At 38.8% G+C, this 19,415-nt stretch overlaps 1 protein-coding gene across 1 annotated transcript; it reads right to left on the reverse strand.

The window, feature by feature from the left end:
* Window positions 1-2,443: 2,443 nt before the first annotated feature.
* On the reverse strand, window positions 2,444-18,102 carry ZFP37 (ZFP37 zinc finger protein). Its single transcript, XM_006079973.4, has 4 exons — window positions 17,689-18,102; window positions 13,585-13,711; window positions 13,143-13,274; window positions 2,444-5,040 (listed from the first exon to the last, which is right to left on the reverse strand). The coding sequence occupies exons 1-4, from the start codon at window positions 17,815-17,817 to the stop codon at window positions 3,530-3,532; spliced, it is 1,899 nt and encodes a 632-aa protein (XP_006080035.2). The 5' UTR covers window positions 17,818-18,102; the 3' UTR covers window positions 2,444-3,529.
* Between the last annotated feature and the right edge of the window lie 1,313 nt (window positions 18,103-19,415).

A 19,415-nucleotide genomic window follows, 5' to 3' on the forward strand; every position in this document is an offset into this window, starting at 1 on the left:
TAGGTTGTACAAATTTGACTACGAAAAGCAGTGTATGAGAGATTTTTTTTTTTTTTTTTTGCAAACCATTTGTCTCAGCCAAAAAAAAAAAAAAAAGATTTTTTTTTTTCAAATGTCTAACTGGGAAAATGAAATCCTTTAAAAATAAAAATGAAAATTACCTCTTTACTATGCTCCCCCATACCCTTTTTCTCGGAGTATGTATTTCTGTCTTGCTTCTGACTTAAATAAATAAACTGCTTGTCTGTGTGCTCTCACATTAAAAAGACAGAGAGAGAGGGAGATCTTGCTTTCTACCTCTCTTGCAAACCTGATTATTTAAAATTTTTGATTTAATAGAAAATTTTCTTACTTTTTCCTCTTCTGTATGTTCAGCATCTTTCTCTTTCCACACCTTCAGATTCTAAAAGATGCATGTCTGGAAAGCTCTTTCATCATATATATATGACTTGCTTCTGCACTCTTCAAGGCTGTGTCACCACTAAGTGAGACTGAGCTTACTCCATCACCACTACCATCAAATTTAAAATTGCATTCTCTTACAATTGCATTCCCCTTCTCTGTTTTGTCCTTTGCCATACCACTTGTCACCCTCTGTCATATTCTATATTTCGCTTACAGTTTGAACTGTATGGGTCCAATTATACATGGATATTTTTCAGTAAATATATACAGTACTACACAATCCATGGTTGGTTGAGTTCTTAGATATGGAGGATTTGGAGGGCCAACTATAGGACTTAAGCATTCTCAGATTTTGGTAACTGGCTGGTCCTGGAACCAATCCCCTGTGGGGCAACTATATTTAGATTTACTGCCTGTCTCCCACTCTAGAATTAAGCTGAGGACAAGATTTCTTTCCTTCTTTTTTGCTGACTGTTATGTCCCTAAGATCTATAATAGTGCCCAGCAAATAATATACACATGATCAAAAGTTCATGAAGAAATAAATGTTTTAAAACTGTTAATATAATAACTAACTCCACAGATATATGCCCTTCCTCTTCTTTATATTGAAGAAATATTTCAGGAACATTTAAAAATATTTTAAAATTTTACTTAAACAATTATTCAGATTAGTGATTCTCAAAGTGTGGTCCCCGACCAACATCATCAGCATCTTCTGTAAACTTATTTAAAATGCAAATTCTCAGGCCAGATCACAAACCTACTGAGTCAGAAATTTTGTTGGGGGGGCCTGTTTCTAAAGTCTTTCTAGTAACAAGCCTTCTAGGCCATTGTGATGCATGCCCAACCAACTGTATCATTGATTTGGACGCACATCTGTATGTCTATTTTCTTTCAGTTTGCCTCTAGTCGTTTTGAAATATTATTTCCTCATTCATTGATGCTAAATTTTAATTCATTTTTTACTGCACAGGATGAATTTCAGCATTCATTTTTAATATTCAGGCACACTATACTCTTGACCATCCCAGGTGTGGCACTATTGTGGGTTCTCCAAGAGATGTAAGAAAGTTAATCTGGTCATACATGCAACTGCTTTATTCTTCCAAAAAGTGACATTTATTACAGCTCTAGACAGTGATGAATTCATTCTGTGTATAGTGCCAGATTTTCATTTGGTAATAAATTACTGATGGAAATGACTTTCAGATTTCATTGTCTTCACCTGAGAGTACGTAAGTTACTTGGTAATGAGTGCATAATATTCATGAGTTGATCTTTCAATACACGCACGTGCACATGTACACACACAAACACAAGTTCTATTTTAAATATTTATACCTTTTAATTCTCAAAAAAATGAGGTCAGTAGGCAGCTGCTGGGACTGGAAATATTTGCAAAGATCGCATTTAACCACATATTATTAAGGATCTATAATTATGCTAGAACAGTACTTATTTATTTGAAATATTTATTGAGAAGTATTGACCATGACTAGAGTCTTTCTTACCAACTCATGTTTATTCTGAGGAACAAATCAGGTAATGTAGTGAATGTGCTATGAAAAATGTAAAAGATGACATATATATCAAATATTATTCTTATATTACAAAACCATTTTTTGTCCTTATGTTACTGTTTTTAGTGTAACAACTTACATTTTAGAACAGTTCAGCTATATTTTTAAATCTATAACTCATGAGGAAAAATAGGAAAACAGGTTTCCTGTGCAAACCCAAATGGATTAACAGTACCTTCTAGAATGCATGCTTGAGAATATTCTGAGGCCAAGTCTAGATTCACTCAGAAAGAGTGCACTGATCTATTCACAAGGTCTGCTATTAAGCAAGAACAGGAAGTAGTGCCATTTGTTGCAGTACATTTGAAATCCCAGATTGAGGTATTTGTATAAAAGCACTTTGAATATGAGAAAAAGTGGAGTGATTGTTCAGAAAACCCCTTTTATTCAGCTACAATCACAGTTCATCTTCAGTCTTTAAAATTATAGTAAATAAAAGAAACAGCTCCAAGTAATAGTTGTAATTTATTATTTTAATGAAAGAATATGTTTGATAAGAAAAGCCTTTGTGAATTCAATATCAAATTTAATACCATATGCTCATTTATGAATAAGCCTAGAAACTTTTACTTAGTCAAATCACATCACAAAGTGGGTTCAGTGAAAATTTTCATTAGTGTTGATTTATACATATTAAAAGGATTTTAATTGTGAAAATAATATATGTACATGATTTTAAAATTTAAGCAGTATACAATAAAGAGGAGGTCTCTCTCCCATCCCAGACCTCATTCCTGTATGCCTGTGCCCAAAGGCAACCCCTAAGTTTCTTCTGTATTTTTTCAAACCAATCTATTTACATTAAAAAAAAGTGTATATACACATACACACATACATACATACACACAGATAAATACATGTATACAAACATATTAATACATACATACACACAAACAGACATGCAAACACACACACACACACCCTTTTGTACATAGATGGGAACAAACTATATACATAGTTGAGCAACCTGCTCATTTCACACAACAATGTATCTTTGATAGTATTCCCTATTGGCACCTGCATGTCCTCAACTGATTTCTTTCATTTTCTCTTAATTTTGCATTAACATTTTTATATAAATAATAATCCTCTTATAAAGTTTTCTGATAATACAAAGACCTGTGTGATAGCATCAAAGATGAAGCTTATACCAAGAGTCACAGACGTTTATACATGGCACTAAACAGATATGCAAACTTAATTCTCATACATGGTGCTTAAAGACACAACACTCAAGCCACTCAGGAATTGTCAGAATATGTAATCTGGTTCTCTAGTGTACTGGTTATTTAATTTATTAACAATTTTAAAAGCTTTATATTTCAGTCTGAATATATAGATCATTTATAACAATATTTTATATAAAAGGTTTAGTATCAAATTTAAACTCTCCATCCATTTCTTCTATGTAAAGATTAATTTTCAAATTCTCTCATCCATAACAAGGTGTGACTTCTTATTAAAGGCTTTCTAACATCCTTTAAGTTCAGAATACTTATAAGTTTAAATAAAACCTTTTGTTCAGATTTCCCACTCTAATTTCACTCATGAGATTTCCCTTCTGAGTGAGTTTTCATATGTTTGGTAAGGGATGCATTTTGTTTGAAGGCTTTTCCACATTCATTACATTCATAAGGTTTCTCTCCAGTGTGGGATCTCTGATGTATTACAAGTTGTGACTTTGCATTGAAGGCTTTTCCACATTCATTACATTCATAGGGTTTCTCCCCTGTATGAGTTCTCTGATGTACAATGAGGTGTGACTTTTGGCTAAAAGCTTTCCCACATTCATTACATTCATAGGGTTTCTCCCCAGTATAAACTCTCTGATGTTGAGTAAGACCTTCAATTTGTTTGAAGGCCTTCCCACACTGATTGCATTCAAATGGACTTTCACCTGTATGAGTTCTCATATGGTAAGTAAGAGATGAGCTATGTCCAAAGGCTTTTCCACATTCATTACATTTATAGGGTTTCTCTTTAGTATGAGTTCTTTGATGTATAATGAGGTGTGACTTCTTGCTGAAAGCTTTCCCACATTCATTACATTCAAAGGGTTTCTCACCTGTATGAATTCTCATATGTTTAGTAAGGGATGAACTATACTTAAAGGCTTTTCCACATTCATTACATTCATATGGTATTTCACCTGTATGTGTTCTCACATGTTCAGTAAGAGATGAGTTATACCTAAAAGACTTTCCACATTCCTTACATTCATAGGGCTTCTCACCTGTATGAGATCTCACATGTTGCATAAGGTTTGAGCTATGTCTGAAGGTTTTCCCACAGTCAGTACATTCATAGGGCTTTTCCCCAGTATGAACTCTCAGATGGTCAGTGAGAGCATGTTTATGACCATGGGCTTTGCCACACTGAACACACTCATATGGTTTTTCTCCAGTATGAGTTCTCTGGTGTACAACAAGGTGTGATTTTTGGCTAAAGGCTATCCCACATTCATTACATTCATATGGTTTTTCCCCTGTATGGATTCTCTGATGGTCAACAAGTCCTTGCTTATGGCTGAGAACCTTCCCACATTCATTACATTCATAGGGTTTCACTTTATTCTGGGTTTTTTCATGCTTAGTAAGAGATGAGCAATGGCTGGATGATTTCTCATGTTCTTTTCCAGTTTGAATTTTGTCCTGTTCAGTATATTTCTTGTCAGTTTGAGTTTTGTCAGGCCCATTAGATGAGCTATAGGTAGATGATTTCTCACATTTTTTTCCAATTTGATTTTTGTCTTTCTTTGTATCAGATAAGCTATGATTGAATGATTTCCTATGCTCTTTAGCTATATCAGATTTCTTTTCTGCACAGTTTCTTAGGTCACCAGGTAAGTCTAAATTCTTTCCATGTGAATCAAATTTAAGAAGCTTTTTTTTTGAAGGAATATATTTTGTACTCACATTTTTTTTCTGCAATGAACTACGTTCATGGCTCTTTTTCTTAGTCAGAGTTGTTTTCTTGAATGCAACTCCCCTAAGGATTTTGTTTTGAGATTTCTGGTGGTTCTTTAGCTGGTCATCATCTTGATGGACTTCTTCTAAAGTGAAATTCAATGAGACACTCTTGTGAATCTTTGCACTTTCATATTTTTGAATATAACTTATAGAGAAATGCCCTGTTGTGGGGTTGAATCTTTATTTGAGCCTAGTATCCTAAAGGTCTTGGAAAAGACCCTAATCCTGGGAAAGATTGAGGGCAGGAGGAGAAGGGGATGACAGAGAATGAGATGGTTGGATAGCATCACCGAATCAACGGACATGAGTTTGAGCAAACTCCAAGAGATAGTGAAGGACAGAGAAGTCTGGCATGCTGCAATCCATGGGGTCACAAAGAGTCAGACATGACTTAGCAACTGAACAACAACAACAAAGTTTCCTAAAGTGAATGAAATATCAAGTGCAAATATTCCTATCATTTTGGACTTGAGCGGGAAAGTGCTGTAGTAAAGACAGAAAAAGAAAATTGACAATGGTGATTAGAAAAAACTTTGACTGTTTATAAATATGACCTTGAAACCTGGGATAAAAGATGAAATAAACACAAAAAGCAGCAAATAAAAAAGAGATGAAGCTAAAAGAGCTTGTAATTTTAGCTGACACTTTTTGAAGTCTCTCCTCTGCCCAAACTTCCCAGCATTAATAACTTCAAATTCATGCATAGTGCTTGTCTCCAACAGCCTATATTATATTCATCCAAATCTCCTTAGTCACAGTCAGGGACATCTGGCTCAAGCCAAGATGTCCAATTAGAGTATACCTTGTAAAAACTTGGACTCTAGTCAGTTTCCACTGGGTGATAAATTTAAAAATGATACAAGACAAGTATTATAAAGCCATATCCTTCCCATGTAAACTGAAAGTTCATCAGCACAAAGAATAAAGCACATATCCACAGAAAAGCACAGATGTAAGATCATGTGTTCTCAAAGAGATTGTTTACACAATCCCAATTCCTAATGGCTTTCCAGTACTGGCTCTAGTCCCTGGCTGAAGTACCATCCCTTAGGTTACAAAAGGCCTTATAATAAATTCCTCCATTTACTTAGGATAGCACAAGTAAAATTTTGTTATTGCTCCCCAAAGAGCCAAAATAAGAGAAAATAAGCTCATCAAAGAGTACTGAATATAGGTGTCTGAGGGATTAAGTCGAAAAGGATGTTCTACTGCTCCCACCTATGATTAATATAATAATGGCATTCCTGTACTAAAACACATCTGACTCTTACGTTAAAGAGTGTCTGACTCTTTGCAACCCTATGGACTGTAGCCCACCAGGCTCCTCTGTCCATGGGATTCTCCAGACAAGAGTACTGGACTGGATTGCCATTCCCTCCTCCAGGGGTTCTTCCCGACCCAGGGATTGAACCTGTGTCATCTGCATTTCCTGCATTGCAGGCAGATTCTTTACCACTAAGCCACTGGGGAAGCTCCTTCTCTGAGTTACTTGATGCTTTTACCATATTATAAAATTCACAGTAATGAGACTGGCAAATAAACTTTATGACATTGGATTTGTAGTGTACACAAACACTTGTTTTCCAATAGTTTGCTATGGAGCACACCTTCCTGTCAGGTCACTCTAATTGCCAATTATAAATTTTAAGCTAATTCCCAACTCTAAGCAATTGCTCACGTTCTTTCCTCCATACACTATACAATTATACATTTTGAGCTATCTTCTCAACCCAGGCTTCTGTTCTCTGAGACCAAACTCAAACTGACAGATGTAAGCAGCAGTAATATGTTTTTAGTATATGATCCAACTTCTGGTTGAAAGCAACTGATTGGACAACAGTAAACATCAACCCTAGCTATCCAACAATTTTCCTAAGAACGTAGAGTTGAAGCTTGAAGACTTCTGTTAGCTAGATATGGACACTACATACGTAAAAACCAAACAACTTAGGAGCTAGGACCACCATTTTGGGGGTGGCCTTTATCAACAATGGACATGGAAAAAACAGAAAAAGCTTCAGGATAGGAATTAAAGAGACTCAAAGGGAGAAACAGATATAAGAGTCCCCATGATTTCAGGGAGAAAAAAGATAAAAAGTAAATAGTCATTTTAGTAGTGAAAGAACATTACATGGATAAAGTAAAAACTGGGTTCAAATAGAAAGCAGTTATGGTGTTTGAATATATGGCTGGGAAATATCATTGCTTTTATGGAGAATTTTTAAGAGATTTGTTCCCATAGAGTAGATCAATTTTTATAAGTATACATAAAGTAGTGGTATAGATATAGCAGGAAGAACTGGAGTTGCCAGCTGCTTTTTCATTTAGGAAATTTTAAGTGATGCAAGCATCCTTAGAGAAAGAGTATAACAAGAACTTTTCTGTAGCATGACAAAGGCTGTATCTTCCAATGCCCAAAGATGCTGGGAGAGATGGAGGCAAATCACCTTCTGGGAAGAAGGGGATCAAAACTCAAACCTTTCCTCTTGAGGTATAACATTATAAGAACCTCTTACAATGATGATTTGGCTGGTCCCAACTGACAGTTGAAAAAGATATATATCACCACAAGAGAAATTTACCATGGGGGAGGAGAGGAGACTCTTAACTAGTTAACTGGTATAATGGTAGGATAATACTAGGGGAGTCTGGTCTGGCAGAGCACATAATTAAGGCTATAAGCCTGTCCTGAATTTGAGACAGTAATTAAGACATAAATTTTAAGCTAAAATGACTGTAACTTCAGAAACCGAAGCATGGAACTCACTAGAACCAACAATCATTGGAGGGAACAGAAAATAGTCCTTCCTTGAAGAACCTCCAAGGATAATAGTAAGAACTTGAACCAAGAATAAAGTCACTGCAGCAATGACAAAAAAGCACATATTAAATGACTTAGGAATATTTTTTAGTTGTAACACCAAGCATCAGCAAGAATAGTAAAGATAGTCAAAACTGGAGCCATGAATGGAGGAATCAAAAACTATGAATTCTCTTCATTTGTCATTTGACAGACTGGTCCCTCCAGCCTTGAGAAATTCACAGAGTCTTGAAAATTCAGAGTTAGAAGAAACTTAAAAAGATATTATGGATATTCTGCTAATTTGGGGGCTATTCAGTTCAGTTCAGTTGCTCAGTTGTGTCTGACTCTTTGCCACCCCATGGAATGTGGCACGCCAGGCTTCCCTGTCCATCACCAACTCCCAGAACTTGCTCAAACTCATGTCCATTGAATCAGTGATGCCATCCAATTATCTCATCCTCTGTCATCCCCTTCTCCTGCCTTCAATCTTTCCCAGCATCAGGTCTTTTCTAATGAGTCAGTTCTTCCCATCAGGTGGCCAAAGTACTGGAGTTTCAGCTTCAGCATCAGTCCTTCCAATGAATATTCAGGATTGATTTCCTTTAGGATGGACTGGTTGGATCTCCCTGCAGCCCAAGGGACTCTCAAGAGTCTTCTCTAACACTACATTCAAAAGCATCAATTCTTCGATGCTCAGCTTTCTTTATGGTCCAACTCTCACATCCATACATGACTACTGGAAAAAGCATACCTTTAACTATACAGACCTTTTTGGTAAAGTGATGTCTCTGCTTTTTAATATACTGCCTAGGTTTGTCATAGCTTTTCTTCCAAGGAGCAAGCGTCGTTTAATTTCATGGCGGCAGTCACCATCTGCCGTGATTTTGGAGCCCAAGAAAATAAAATCTGTCACTGCTTCCATTGTTTCCCCATCTATTTGACATGAAGTGATGGGACCAGATGTCATGATATTTACTAACTGAGCTATTAGGGAAGCCTGAAGTACTCTGCATATAAGTTAAATAAACAGGGTGACAATATACAGCCTTGACGGACTCCTTTCCCAATTTGGAACCAGGCCATTGTTCCATGTCTGGTTCTAACTGTTGCTTCCTGATCTGCATACAGACTTCTCAGGAGGCAGGTCAGGTGGTCTGGTATTCCCATCTCTTTCAGAATTTTCCAGTTTGTTGTGATCCATGCAGTCAAAGACTTTGGTGTAGTCAATAAAGCAAAAGTAGATGTTTTTCTGGAATTCTCTTGCTTTTTCCATGATCCAACAAATGTTGGCAATTTGATCTCTGTTCCTCTGCCTTTTCTAAATCCAGCTTGAACATCTGGAAGTTCTCATTTCATGTCCTGTTGAAGCCTCTCTTGAATAATTTTGAGCATAACTTTGCTAGAGTGTGAGATGAGTGCAATTGTGCAGTAGTTTGAATATTCTTTAGAACTGCCTTTCTTTGGGAATGGAGAAGGCCTTTCTTGCCCTTCCTTTTTTGGGAGGCTGTAGTAGTATATAATAACTGTATGTTTTAACGTTTGGTGGCAACATCTAAGATGAATTATTTTTCTAAAGGGGGGAAGTTAGGAAGTCTACCTAAGAATTGGAGCAATTTAGGAATGGGATAATATGAATCTGATTTGAGTGATGTCACTCAGAATTGAGGGAAAAAATAAAACAGGAACTAAGGAAAGAATAGTAAAAGAGAGCACAGAGAGCAAAGGTTCATGGGAATTCCATGGTAGACAAGCCTAAAATTTGACACTGATAAAAACAGGGAAGGTGAGAGGAAGCTCTAATTTAGAAAGAAAGATAAAGCTTTCAATTTCTGATCATCTGAGAAAGAGCTATCCTGTAAGGAGGTAAAATATAAGACAAGGAATTAGAGCTTTGTCTGGACAAGATTCAGAAAGCTAAGAGCATGGCATCTGGTCCCATCACTCCATGGCAAATAGATGGGGAAACAGTGGAAACAGTGAGAGACTTTATTTCTTTGGGTTCCAAAATCACTGCAGATGGTGACTGCAGCAATGAAATTAAGAGACACTTGCTCCTTGGAAGAAAAGTTAGACTAACCTAGACAGCTTATTAAAAAGCAGAGATATTACTTTGCCGACAAAGGTCTGTCTAGTCAAAGCTATGGTTTTTCCAGTAGTCATGTATGGATGTGAGAGTTGAACTATAAAGCAAGCTGAGTGCTGAAGAATTGATGCTTTTGAACTGTGGTGTTGGACAAGACTCTTGAGAGTCCCTTAGACTGCAAGGAGATCCAACCAGTCCATCCTAAAGAAAATCAGTCCTGAATATTCATTGGAAGGACTGATGTTGAAGCTGAAACTCCAAAACTTTGGCCATCTAATGGGAAGAACTGACTCATTTGAAAAGACCCTGATGAGCTTGGAAAGACTGAAGGCAGAAGGAGAAGGGGATGACAGAGGATGAGATGGCTGGATGGCATCACCGACTCGATGGACATGAGTTTGAGTAAGATCCGGGAGTTGGTGATGGACAGGGAAGCCTGGTGTACTGCAGTCCATGGGGTCTCAAAGAGTCGGAAATGACTGAGCAGCTGAATTGAACTTAACTGAACTGCAAGGGTTAGGGAGGAAATGGAAATAATGATGGTGGTATAGACCATGGGTCTAGAGCATTTCACAGAGAAAGTGGGGAAATGGAAGGTAATGAGGGGCAGGAGCATCACGCCAAGAGATTTGGAAAGAAGACAGATCTAAGAATGTCTAAATACCTAAGGAGAGAAAATTGATACTATGGGGTCTCAGAGTGTGGGTGAACAAAGGTGGAAAAGCTGAGGATATTAGGAAAAGGGGGATAATTTTTAAAAGCATTGCTTTAGAGAGGTAAAGTCTCCCCTCACAGCTCAGTCAGTAAAGAATCTGCCTGCAATGCAGAAGACCTGGTTTTGATTTCTGGGTCAGGAAGATCCCCTGGAGAAGGAAATGGCAACCTACTCCAGTATTGTCTGGAGAATCCCATGGACAGAGGAGGCTTGCGGGCTGCAGTCCATGGGGTCGCAAGAGTAAGCAGGAATGGGATTAGCTAAAAAAACAATTAAAAGGGTTCAATGCTCTTTCTCAAAACTGAGCAATGGAAAGTCTAGATTAGGAAAGATGGCTATATATGGATGGGTCAGTTAGGCATCTGATTGTCTGGTGCCCAAGGTTTATAGCTCTGTTTTTCACCATTTTTCCTAACATAACCCAAGTAGTGTAGCAGACTGCATTATTGTTCCTTGTAGATTACTCCTCCCAGCCCCACTGCATGACCATTTAATCCTCCCATTCCTACCCAGTTGAATTTGGGAGTGCAAAGGTGACCTGCTCTGACTGAAGAACCAATAAAATGTTAAGAAGAACGAGATATCTACCACATCCAGTGGTTTTTTAACTCATCATATGATTCCATTCCTCCTTCTTTCCCTCTGTAATGAGATCAGAATTTGCCAAATAGGGACTGCTCTTTCAGTGTAGGTCACAAGATAATGTGGGAAAGGACTGCAGCTTGAGCAAGAAACAAACCTTTCTTTTTGTAGGCCACTAAGATTTGGGGAGGTGGGGGGGGGGCTCTTTCTTTAATGGGGCATAACTTAGCCTAAGTTGACTGATACAAGTGGTATAAGCAAATTCCCGTAAATCACACTGGCTCACAACTATAGTGAATCTCATATGAGGACTTCCCATGTGGGCAGGGTCACAGAAGGAAGAGATATTAGAATCTCCAAGGTTAGAGAATCTTTGAACTCCTATTCCCCCAGGGAGATTTTGATATTTTCCTACTGCTACTTCCCGGTTAATAAAGAAGGGTCTTTAAGACCCTTAAAATCTTTAAGAAGAATTTCAGAACAAATTTTCTTTGAAGAATTCCAAACCCAGGCACCTATGGTTAATTAATATATGACAAAGGAGGCAAGAATGTACAATGGAGAAAAGAGAGTCTTTTCAATAAGTGGTACTGGGGAAACTGGACAAATACATGTAAAAGAATGAATTTAGAACATCTTTAACACCACATACAAAAATAAACTCAAAATGGGAAGAAGACCAAATACTATAAAACTCCTAGAGGAAAACACAGGCAGAACACTCTTTGACATACTGCAGTGATCTCTTTTTGGACTTTCTCCTAGAGTAAAGGAAATAAAACCAAAAATATAAACAACTGGGACCAAATTAAAAGTTTTTGCACAGCAAAGGAAACCATAAATAAAACAAAAAAACAACCTATGGAATAGGATAAAATTTTTTCAAATGATGCGACTGACAAGGGCTTAATCTGCAAAATATTCAGACAGCTCATATAGCTTGATATCAAAAAAACCAAATAACTCAATCAAGAAAATGGACAGAAGATCTAAATAGACATTTCTCCAAAGAATACATACAGGTGGCATATGAAAAGATCCTTAACATCACTAATTATTAGAGAAATTCAAATCAAAACCACAATGAGGTATCACCTCACACCAGTGAGAATGGCCATCATCAAAAAAAAAATCTACAAATAACAAATACTAGAGAGGATGTTGAGAAAAAGGAACCCTCCAACACTGTTAGTGGGAATGTAAATTGGTACAGCCATTATGGAAAACTATATGGAAGTTTCTTAAGAAACTAAAAATAGAGCTACCATATGATCCCGCAGTCCCACTCCTGGGCATACATCTAGAGAAAGACGTAATGAGCAAAGATACATGCACCTCAATGTTCATTGCAGCACTATTTACAACAGCCAAGATACGGAAGCACCTAAATTTCCATCAACAGATGAATAGACAAAGAAGATGTGGTATATTTATACAACAGAATATTACTCATCCAATAAAAAGAATGAAATAATGCCATTTGTGGCAACATGGATGGACCTAGAGATTATCAAACTAAGTGAAGTAAACCAGACAGAGAAAGACAAATATCACCTGATATTGCTTATATGTGGAATCCAAAAAAAAAAAAAAGATACAAATGAACTATACAAAACATAAATAGACCTAACAGACCAAAGAGAGAAAGCGGGGGGTGGTGGATAATTTAGGAATTTGGGATTAACATAAATATACTGCTATATATAATACAGAAAACCAACAAGGACCTACTATGTAGCACAGGAAACTTTACTCAATAATTTGTAATAACCTATAAGGGAAAAAAATCTTTAAAAAAAGATATAGATATAGATAGATAGATAGATAGATAGATAGACAGATATATGATAACTGAATTGCTTTGCTGTATACCTGAAACTAACATGGTAAATCAACTATATTTCAGTAGAAAGAAAAGATATATATATTTTTAAAAGTAAATAATAAAAGTGTGGGAGAAAGAAAGAATTCCAAAGTTATCATCAAGAAACTAGGAACTTACTTCCATTGGCTCCTATTTCTTTGGCTCTTGCTATTTCACTCGAGCCACCTTGTCTGCGTCTTTTCCCCTTCCCTAGCCATGGCTCTTCTTTTTCCAACTTGGATATCATGTCTGGTTTGAGAGCCTGATACCCTACTCATGAGAAAAGACAGAAATTGAGTGTTAGAACAACAAATATCCCAGAAATCAATCCCTAACATCTGAGTTTCAGAGTTTGTAAAGGATAAAAGAATACGTGGCTTCAGAAATTTCACAGTGCAATGCCCACAAACCCCATCTGAGTAGATCCTCCATTTTCAAGGCAGGATCACACGTATTCTGCTTAGTACCCAAAGGGATTACAACTCTTTGGTTCATAAAAATCGAGGATAAACTTATCAAGGGCATCAGAGAGAAGGCATCACAGTAAGTATAGTTTGAATTACAAAGGAACTGTCCTTACCCATTGAGGCTAGGTTGCTGTAATTCTCCAGCATCACATCCTTGTACAGGCTTTTCTGAGCAGGATCTAGTTGCTCCCATTCCTTCCTGGTAAAGGCCATAGTCACATCATTGAATGTTACCGATCCCTGTAAAATAGCACATTCCTAGTTCAGTCTAATGTTATCCACATCAGTGAGAGATCTGGACAAGATAATAATTACTTGTTCCTACCTTGTCCATTCACTGTTTGTCATAAAGTTATTTTTTCACTCATTTTTGGTTTTGAGAGGCAAAAACCACATTAAGAAATGTCCCTATAATGGAATGAACGTGTCCCTCCAATTCATGATTGAAACCTTGCCCTCCAATGTGATGATATTAGGAGAGAGGGCCTTTGGGAGAAAATTAGAATTAGATGAGGTTATGAGAGTGGGGTTTTCATGAGTAGGAATAGTGCCCTTATAAGAGTTATGAGAGAATGTGCTTACTCTCTCTGCTCTTTCTGCCAAGTAAGGATCTAATGAGAAGTCTGAAACCGGAAGAGGGTTGTCACCAGATCCCAAAGTGCTCTCAGACATGTAGCCTCCAGCACTGTCAGAAATCAACTTCTGCTGTTTATAAGCCATTCAGTCGAAGGTACTTTGAAAAAACACCATATGATTATGAGAGAGAAAGACAATTACAACAAACAAACATGTTAGAATCAGTCTTCATCTTTATAACTAAACACTATGGATATAGAGTTCTGAGGTAGAAGAATTGAGACCCTTGGTTTTTATGAGCAGTCAAAAAATCAATTATGTTTGGAAGCAAAAGTAAGATATTTAGGTATGTAAGGATTTGGAAAGTATATTGCCTATGTACTTTAAAAATAAAGAGAAGAAGCGAGGGAGGTATAGGGAATGTGGTAGGAAAAGGAGAGAAAGAGGAATAATTTTTAAAAGAAGGAAAATTGGATCAGAATAATTTTGAGATTGGGAAAGACTTAATAATATACAAGAGAGAACTATGAATAATAAAACCAGTAAAGTGTTTAGTTACATCCAAGTCATTTGATAAATTTTCTTGTGCAATTGTTATAAAAATATCCTTGGACTTCCCTGGTGGTCCCGTGGTAAAGAATCTGCCTGCCAATGCAGGGGACACAGGATTGATCCCTGATCCAGGAAGATTCATGCCACAGGACAACTAAGCCCATGTGCTCCAACTACCAAGCCCACACTCTGGAGTCAGAGAGCCACAACTACTGAAACTCACATGCCCTAGAGCCCATGTTGCTCAAAAAGAAAAGCCATCTCAGTGAGAAGCCCATGCACCGAAACGAGAGAGTAGCCCCTAATCACTGCAACTAGAGAAAGCCTTCAAGCAGCCATGAAGACCCAGTGCAGCCAAAATAAATAAATTAATTTTTAAAAAATTTAATCCCTAAAATCAAGAGGTATGATGTAAGAAAAATAAGCATGCATATGATTGGTTGTGGGTGGGGAGAAGGAATTAAATAAAGCATGTTAAAGTTCTCCTCTTATTAGGTAGCTACTGTAGAATTTTGAAGCTAATAAATATGTATTCAAACATGTCTGTTTAACATTTAAAGATCATCCCCACTGCCATAAACCACCAATCAATTATCTGTGTGTGTCACCAATCTCTGAGCTCACAAACTTGCAGTCACTGATTCCTATAACTCCTGTCACTAATTGTTACTGGCTTCCCAATCACTGAGCCAGCATGGTCCTTCCTAATTCCAAAAGGACTGATCCCAGCAAACCTTCCAGTTACTAACAGCAACAGATCTCCACAGTTACTTGCCCTCATAAACACTCTGATCACATATTGCCACAGGTTCCTCAACTATTGATGCCAGTGGAACATATTGATCTCCACCTAAGATATGACCCCCAAATACTATCAATCCCCAATCATTGACACCAACAGAACCCTCACACAGCCTTTACAGAAACCCTAACCACTGCCAATAAACTCCACTACACACACCCTTTCAGCTATTTTCTTCACCTGCTTGCTTTTTTAAATTTAATGTTTATTTATTTGTCTGCATTAGGTCTTAGTTGCAGCATGTGGGATCTAGTTCCCTGACCAGGATTGAACCCGGGGCCCTCTGCATTGGAAGCATGGAGTTATAGCCAGTGGACCACCAGGGAAATCCCATTGCCTGCTTGCTTCAACCAAAACCTACTTGTCACCTGAGGATTCTGTTCCCTTACAGTGTTCCCCAATAGAAGTTGTTTCCCCACCTCCACCCCAATCTTAGAGCCTTAAGATGAAGTAAATTACACTTTCAACTGTTTTTCATTCATCCTTCAAAACCCTATCTTGTTTAGAGTATCACCAGGCTTTAACCCATTAACATTCTGGTTCAATGATTCACTAGAAGGACTCACAGGGCTCAGTATATAGCTGTACTCATAGCTATGATTTAGAACAGCAAAGAATTCAAAGCAAAATAAGCTAAGGAAAAAGGGGCATGATGTAAAGCACAGAGGAATACAGGAATACATTTCTAAGAGTCCTCTCCCAGTAGGGGGCTTCCCTGGTGACTCAGACAGTAAAGAATTTGCCTGCAACGGAGACCTGGGTTCGATCCCTGGGTCAGAAAGACCCGCTGGAGGAGGAAATGGCAAGCCACTCCAGTATTCTTGCCTGGAGAATCCCCATGGATAGAGGAGCCTGGCGGGCTAAAGTCCATAGTGTCACAAAGAGTTGGACAGGACTGAAGTGACTTAGTACGCCTTTCTACTGTGTCATTCTCACTGACACACAAAGTTGTCTCAATATCATTCATCTGAAGAAAACCCTCTCTTAATCTCATGTCCCATCCAATATCCATTTCTTTGCTTCCCTTATCAGCAAAACTCTTAAAGTTGTCTATACTTGCTGCTCTACTTCATTACCTCCCATTCTTTAACTCTCCCACCAGATTTTACCCCTATCATTCCACTCTAAGAGCTCTAATCAATCAAAATAACCATGGAACTACAACTTGCCAAAGTCAAATTCTCTGTAGTCATACTCTGGGGACTGAGTACTGCCACTGCTTTGAAAACCTTGATGCTTTTCTGACAACACATTTACACAGTTTTCCTCCTACCTCAGTGGTTACCTCCTACCGCCTACCTCATTCTTCTTCTCCTTCTCCCCTCTCCCTCTCCTCCTCCTTCTTCTCCTCCACCAGAACTCAAAACATCAGATTGACCCAAAACTCTTTGAGTTTTTGCCCTTTTTTCTCCCCTGTCATCTCTTCCTAGATGATTTCATTCAATCTTATGACTTTAAATGCCATCTTTATGTTGATCCCTTTCAAATAAGGATTCTTCAGTCTAAGTCTCTCCTAAGTACTAGATTTATATATCTAACAATTTCTCAACATCTCTACTTGAACATGTATGTAATGGGCTTCTTGCCACTGCTCAAACAGAACTATGGCTCATCCACCCTGGCTCTCCTTTAAGCCATCAAATCAGGTCTTCTCCAACACAACCCTTTCTCAGGAAATAGAATCTACCAGTTCCAAAAAGCCTAGGTGTAAATTTTGATTCTTCTTTTCCCTCTTGCTCCATATCATCAGTAAGTCCTACTGGCTCATCTCCAGGCATATTCTAATTCTGATTTTTTATTTCACCTGTAAACCCTAATCATCTCTTACCTTTAACTACTGCAATAACTACTAACTCACCTGCCTGCACCTCTGCACACAGAGGGGAACAATTCCATCTCTAACAACCCCAGAGACTGTAATTGCTGACTCCCGTAGACATTCCCATTTGCGACCCCTACAGTCCTCCCCAATCTCTGATACACCTCAAAGCCCTTATTTCTTATCCCCGCGGCCTTCCAAACTGACTGCACAGGCCCCTCCCCGCCACCACTGTCACCGCAGATCCCTCAAACAACGATTTCCTTAAACTGCACAGACAGCCCTCTAGCACTATCCCTTAGCTCCCTGAGGATGCTAAGATCATCCTCCCGCCCGTGCAAAAGGCCCTTCAGCATCGACTCCAATTCCCAATCACCTATTTCACAGACTACAGTAACCCTCCAGCCACTGATGCCCGATTAAACCACAGCTGACCACCAGACAACCCCGCCCCATCATCGCGCTCACCGCAGCGCTGCCCCCGGGCCCCGACACAGCCATCTCCGGAAAGCACTCGGCCTCTTCGGCTGTCCCTGCACTCCTCCGGTCCACGGTCGCCGGCTTTGTCGGGAACTGGGCGCAGGCGGTGGCCGACATGGCGACCACCCGGAGCGCGGCCTCGGCGGGCCCGGCAGCTGCAATGGCGGCGCCCTTGAGTATGGGCTATGGGCGCGGCCATGTTGACTGAGGCTCCGCCGTACAGCGAAGAAGACGCGGTCGGGGAGGGGTCGGAGGTCGGAGGTCCGCTCCCTGGCTTGCTTAGCTCATCTGGCGGCGGTGAGATGCGAGCCGGCAGAAACCGGGCTCGCAGAGTGCTACTTGCAGAGTGCTTCAGTGTGCGTGACACCCCACTCCCGGTACTCAGAGGTTTCAGTTCTTGAGGACAGAATTTGGAGTTGCTTTTCCCAGTCAATGCAGCCAGCTGCGGGGAAACAAGGAATTGCAGACTATCGCAGACTCCAGAGAGCTGAGATAATGAGAGAAACTGGAGGGAGAAAAAGGAAATGCCCAATCGGGCAGATGCCATAGATGTTTTATAAAGAGAGAACGCTAATCTTGGAAATATATTTCATTTATGGTATGAGAGCAATGAGAAAAACTGACGCACCAAATTAAGTGAACACATCGCTCCTCAGTGAGAGCCAGAGTTCGATGGTGATGTTTCAGTCCAATATTGTAATCAAGCAATTGGAGTAGAAATAATTTCTCATTGTGCCATTTCATGTACAGACGGCACTAATTTAACAATTATGCCTTGAGCTTTTATAATGTATGCAGATTGGATTGCTTGGGTTTGCTAGGTAATGAGTAAACAATGGAGATTCAGACACAGCCTTTATTCACCCTCTTATGGAATTTACAATGGGGCAGGGGGTTGGTAAAATTATCCCAAATATTTTATTCTTTTTTCAGAGTCAAACATAGCCTGTTTTGCACCTTCCACTTATATGTGCTTTAAAAAAAAGAAAATCCAACCGAGTAAATTAGAATATCTAATTGACTTTATTAAGAGATTCATGAATGGGACAGCATTTCATTTAGCAGACAGAAACGCCATCTGAGGAGCTGTGCAGAATGGAGTATTTTTAAAGGTATAAAAGTGCTGGGACAGGGGAGTTAGGATTATTTCAAACGAGGTCACTTTTCTTTGAGGGAAAGAAGGGGATGTCCCCAGTCCCAGCAATGCCTTCCTAGTCTTCTGACATCAACTTAAGAGCAAATTATGTTGTAAATATTATGATGCCTAGAATTCTAGCGTGGGTCCCATATCTCTGCTCCCTAGTGTTATCCCTTTGTGAGAACCCCTAACTTTCAGTGCAGGAGGAACCTATGATTGCATAGAATATTACTCCCATGATTAGATCCCAAATCAGTTGACTTTAAGTTGATAAAAATGGAGATAATCGGAGGGAATAATACTCCCATGATTAGATCCCAAATCAGTTGACTTTTCAGTTCAGTTGTTCAGTTGTGTCCAACTCTTTGTGACCCCATGGACTGCAGCACACCAGGCTTCCCTGTCCATCACCAACTTCCAGAGCTTGCTCAAACTCATGTTCATTGAGTTGGTGATGCCATCCAACATTTTAGCCTCTGTCTTCTACTCCTGCCTTCAATCTTTCCCAGCATCAGGGTCTTTTCCAGCAAGTCAGTTCTTCACATCAGGTAGCCAAAGTATTGGAGTTTCACCTTCA

The sequence above is a fragment of the Bubalus bubalis genome, chromosome 3 (genome assembly GCF_019923935.1).
Source record: "Bubalus bubalis isolate 160015118507 breed Murrah chromosome 3, NDDB_SH_1, whole genome shotgun sequence".
Classification (NCBI taxonomy): Eukaryota; Metazoa; Chordata; class Mammalia; order Artiodactyla; family Bovidae; genus Bubalus; species Bubalus bubalis.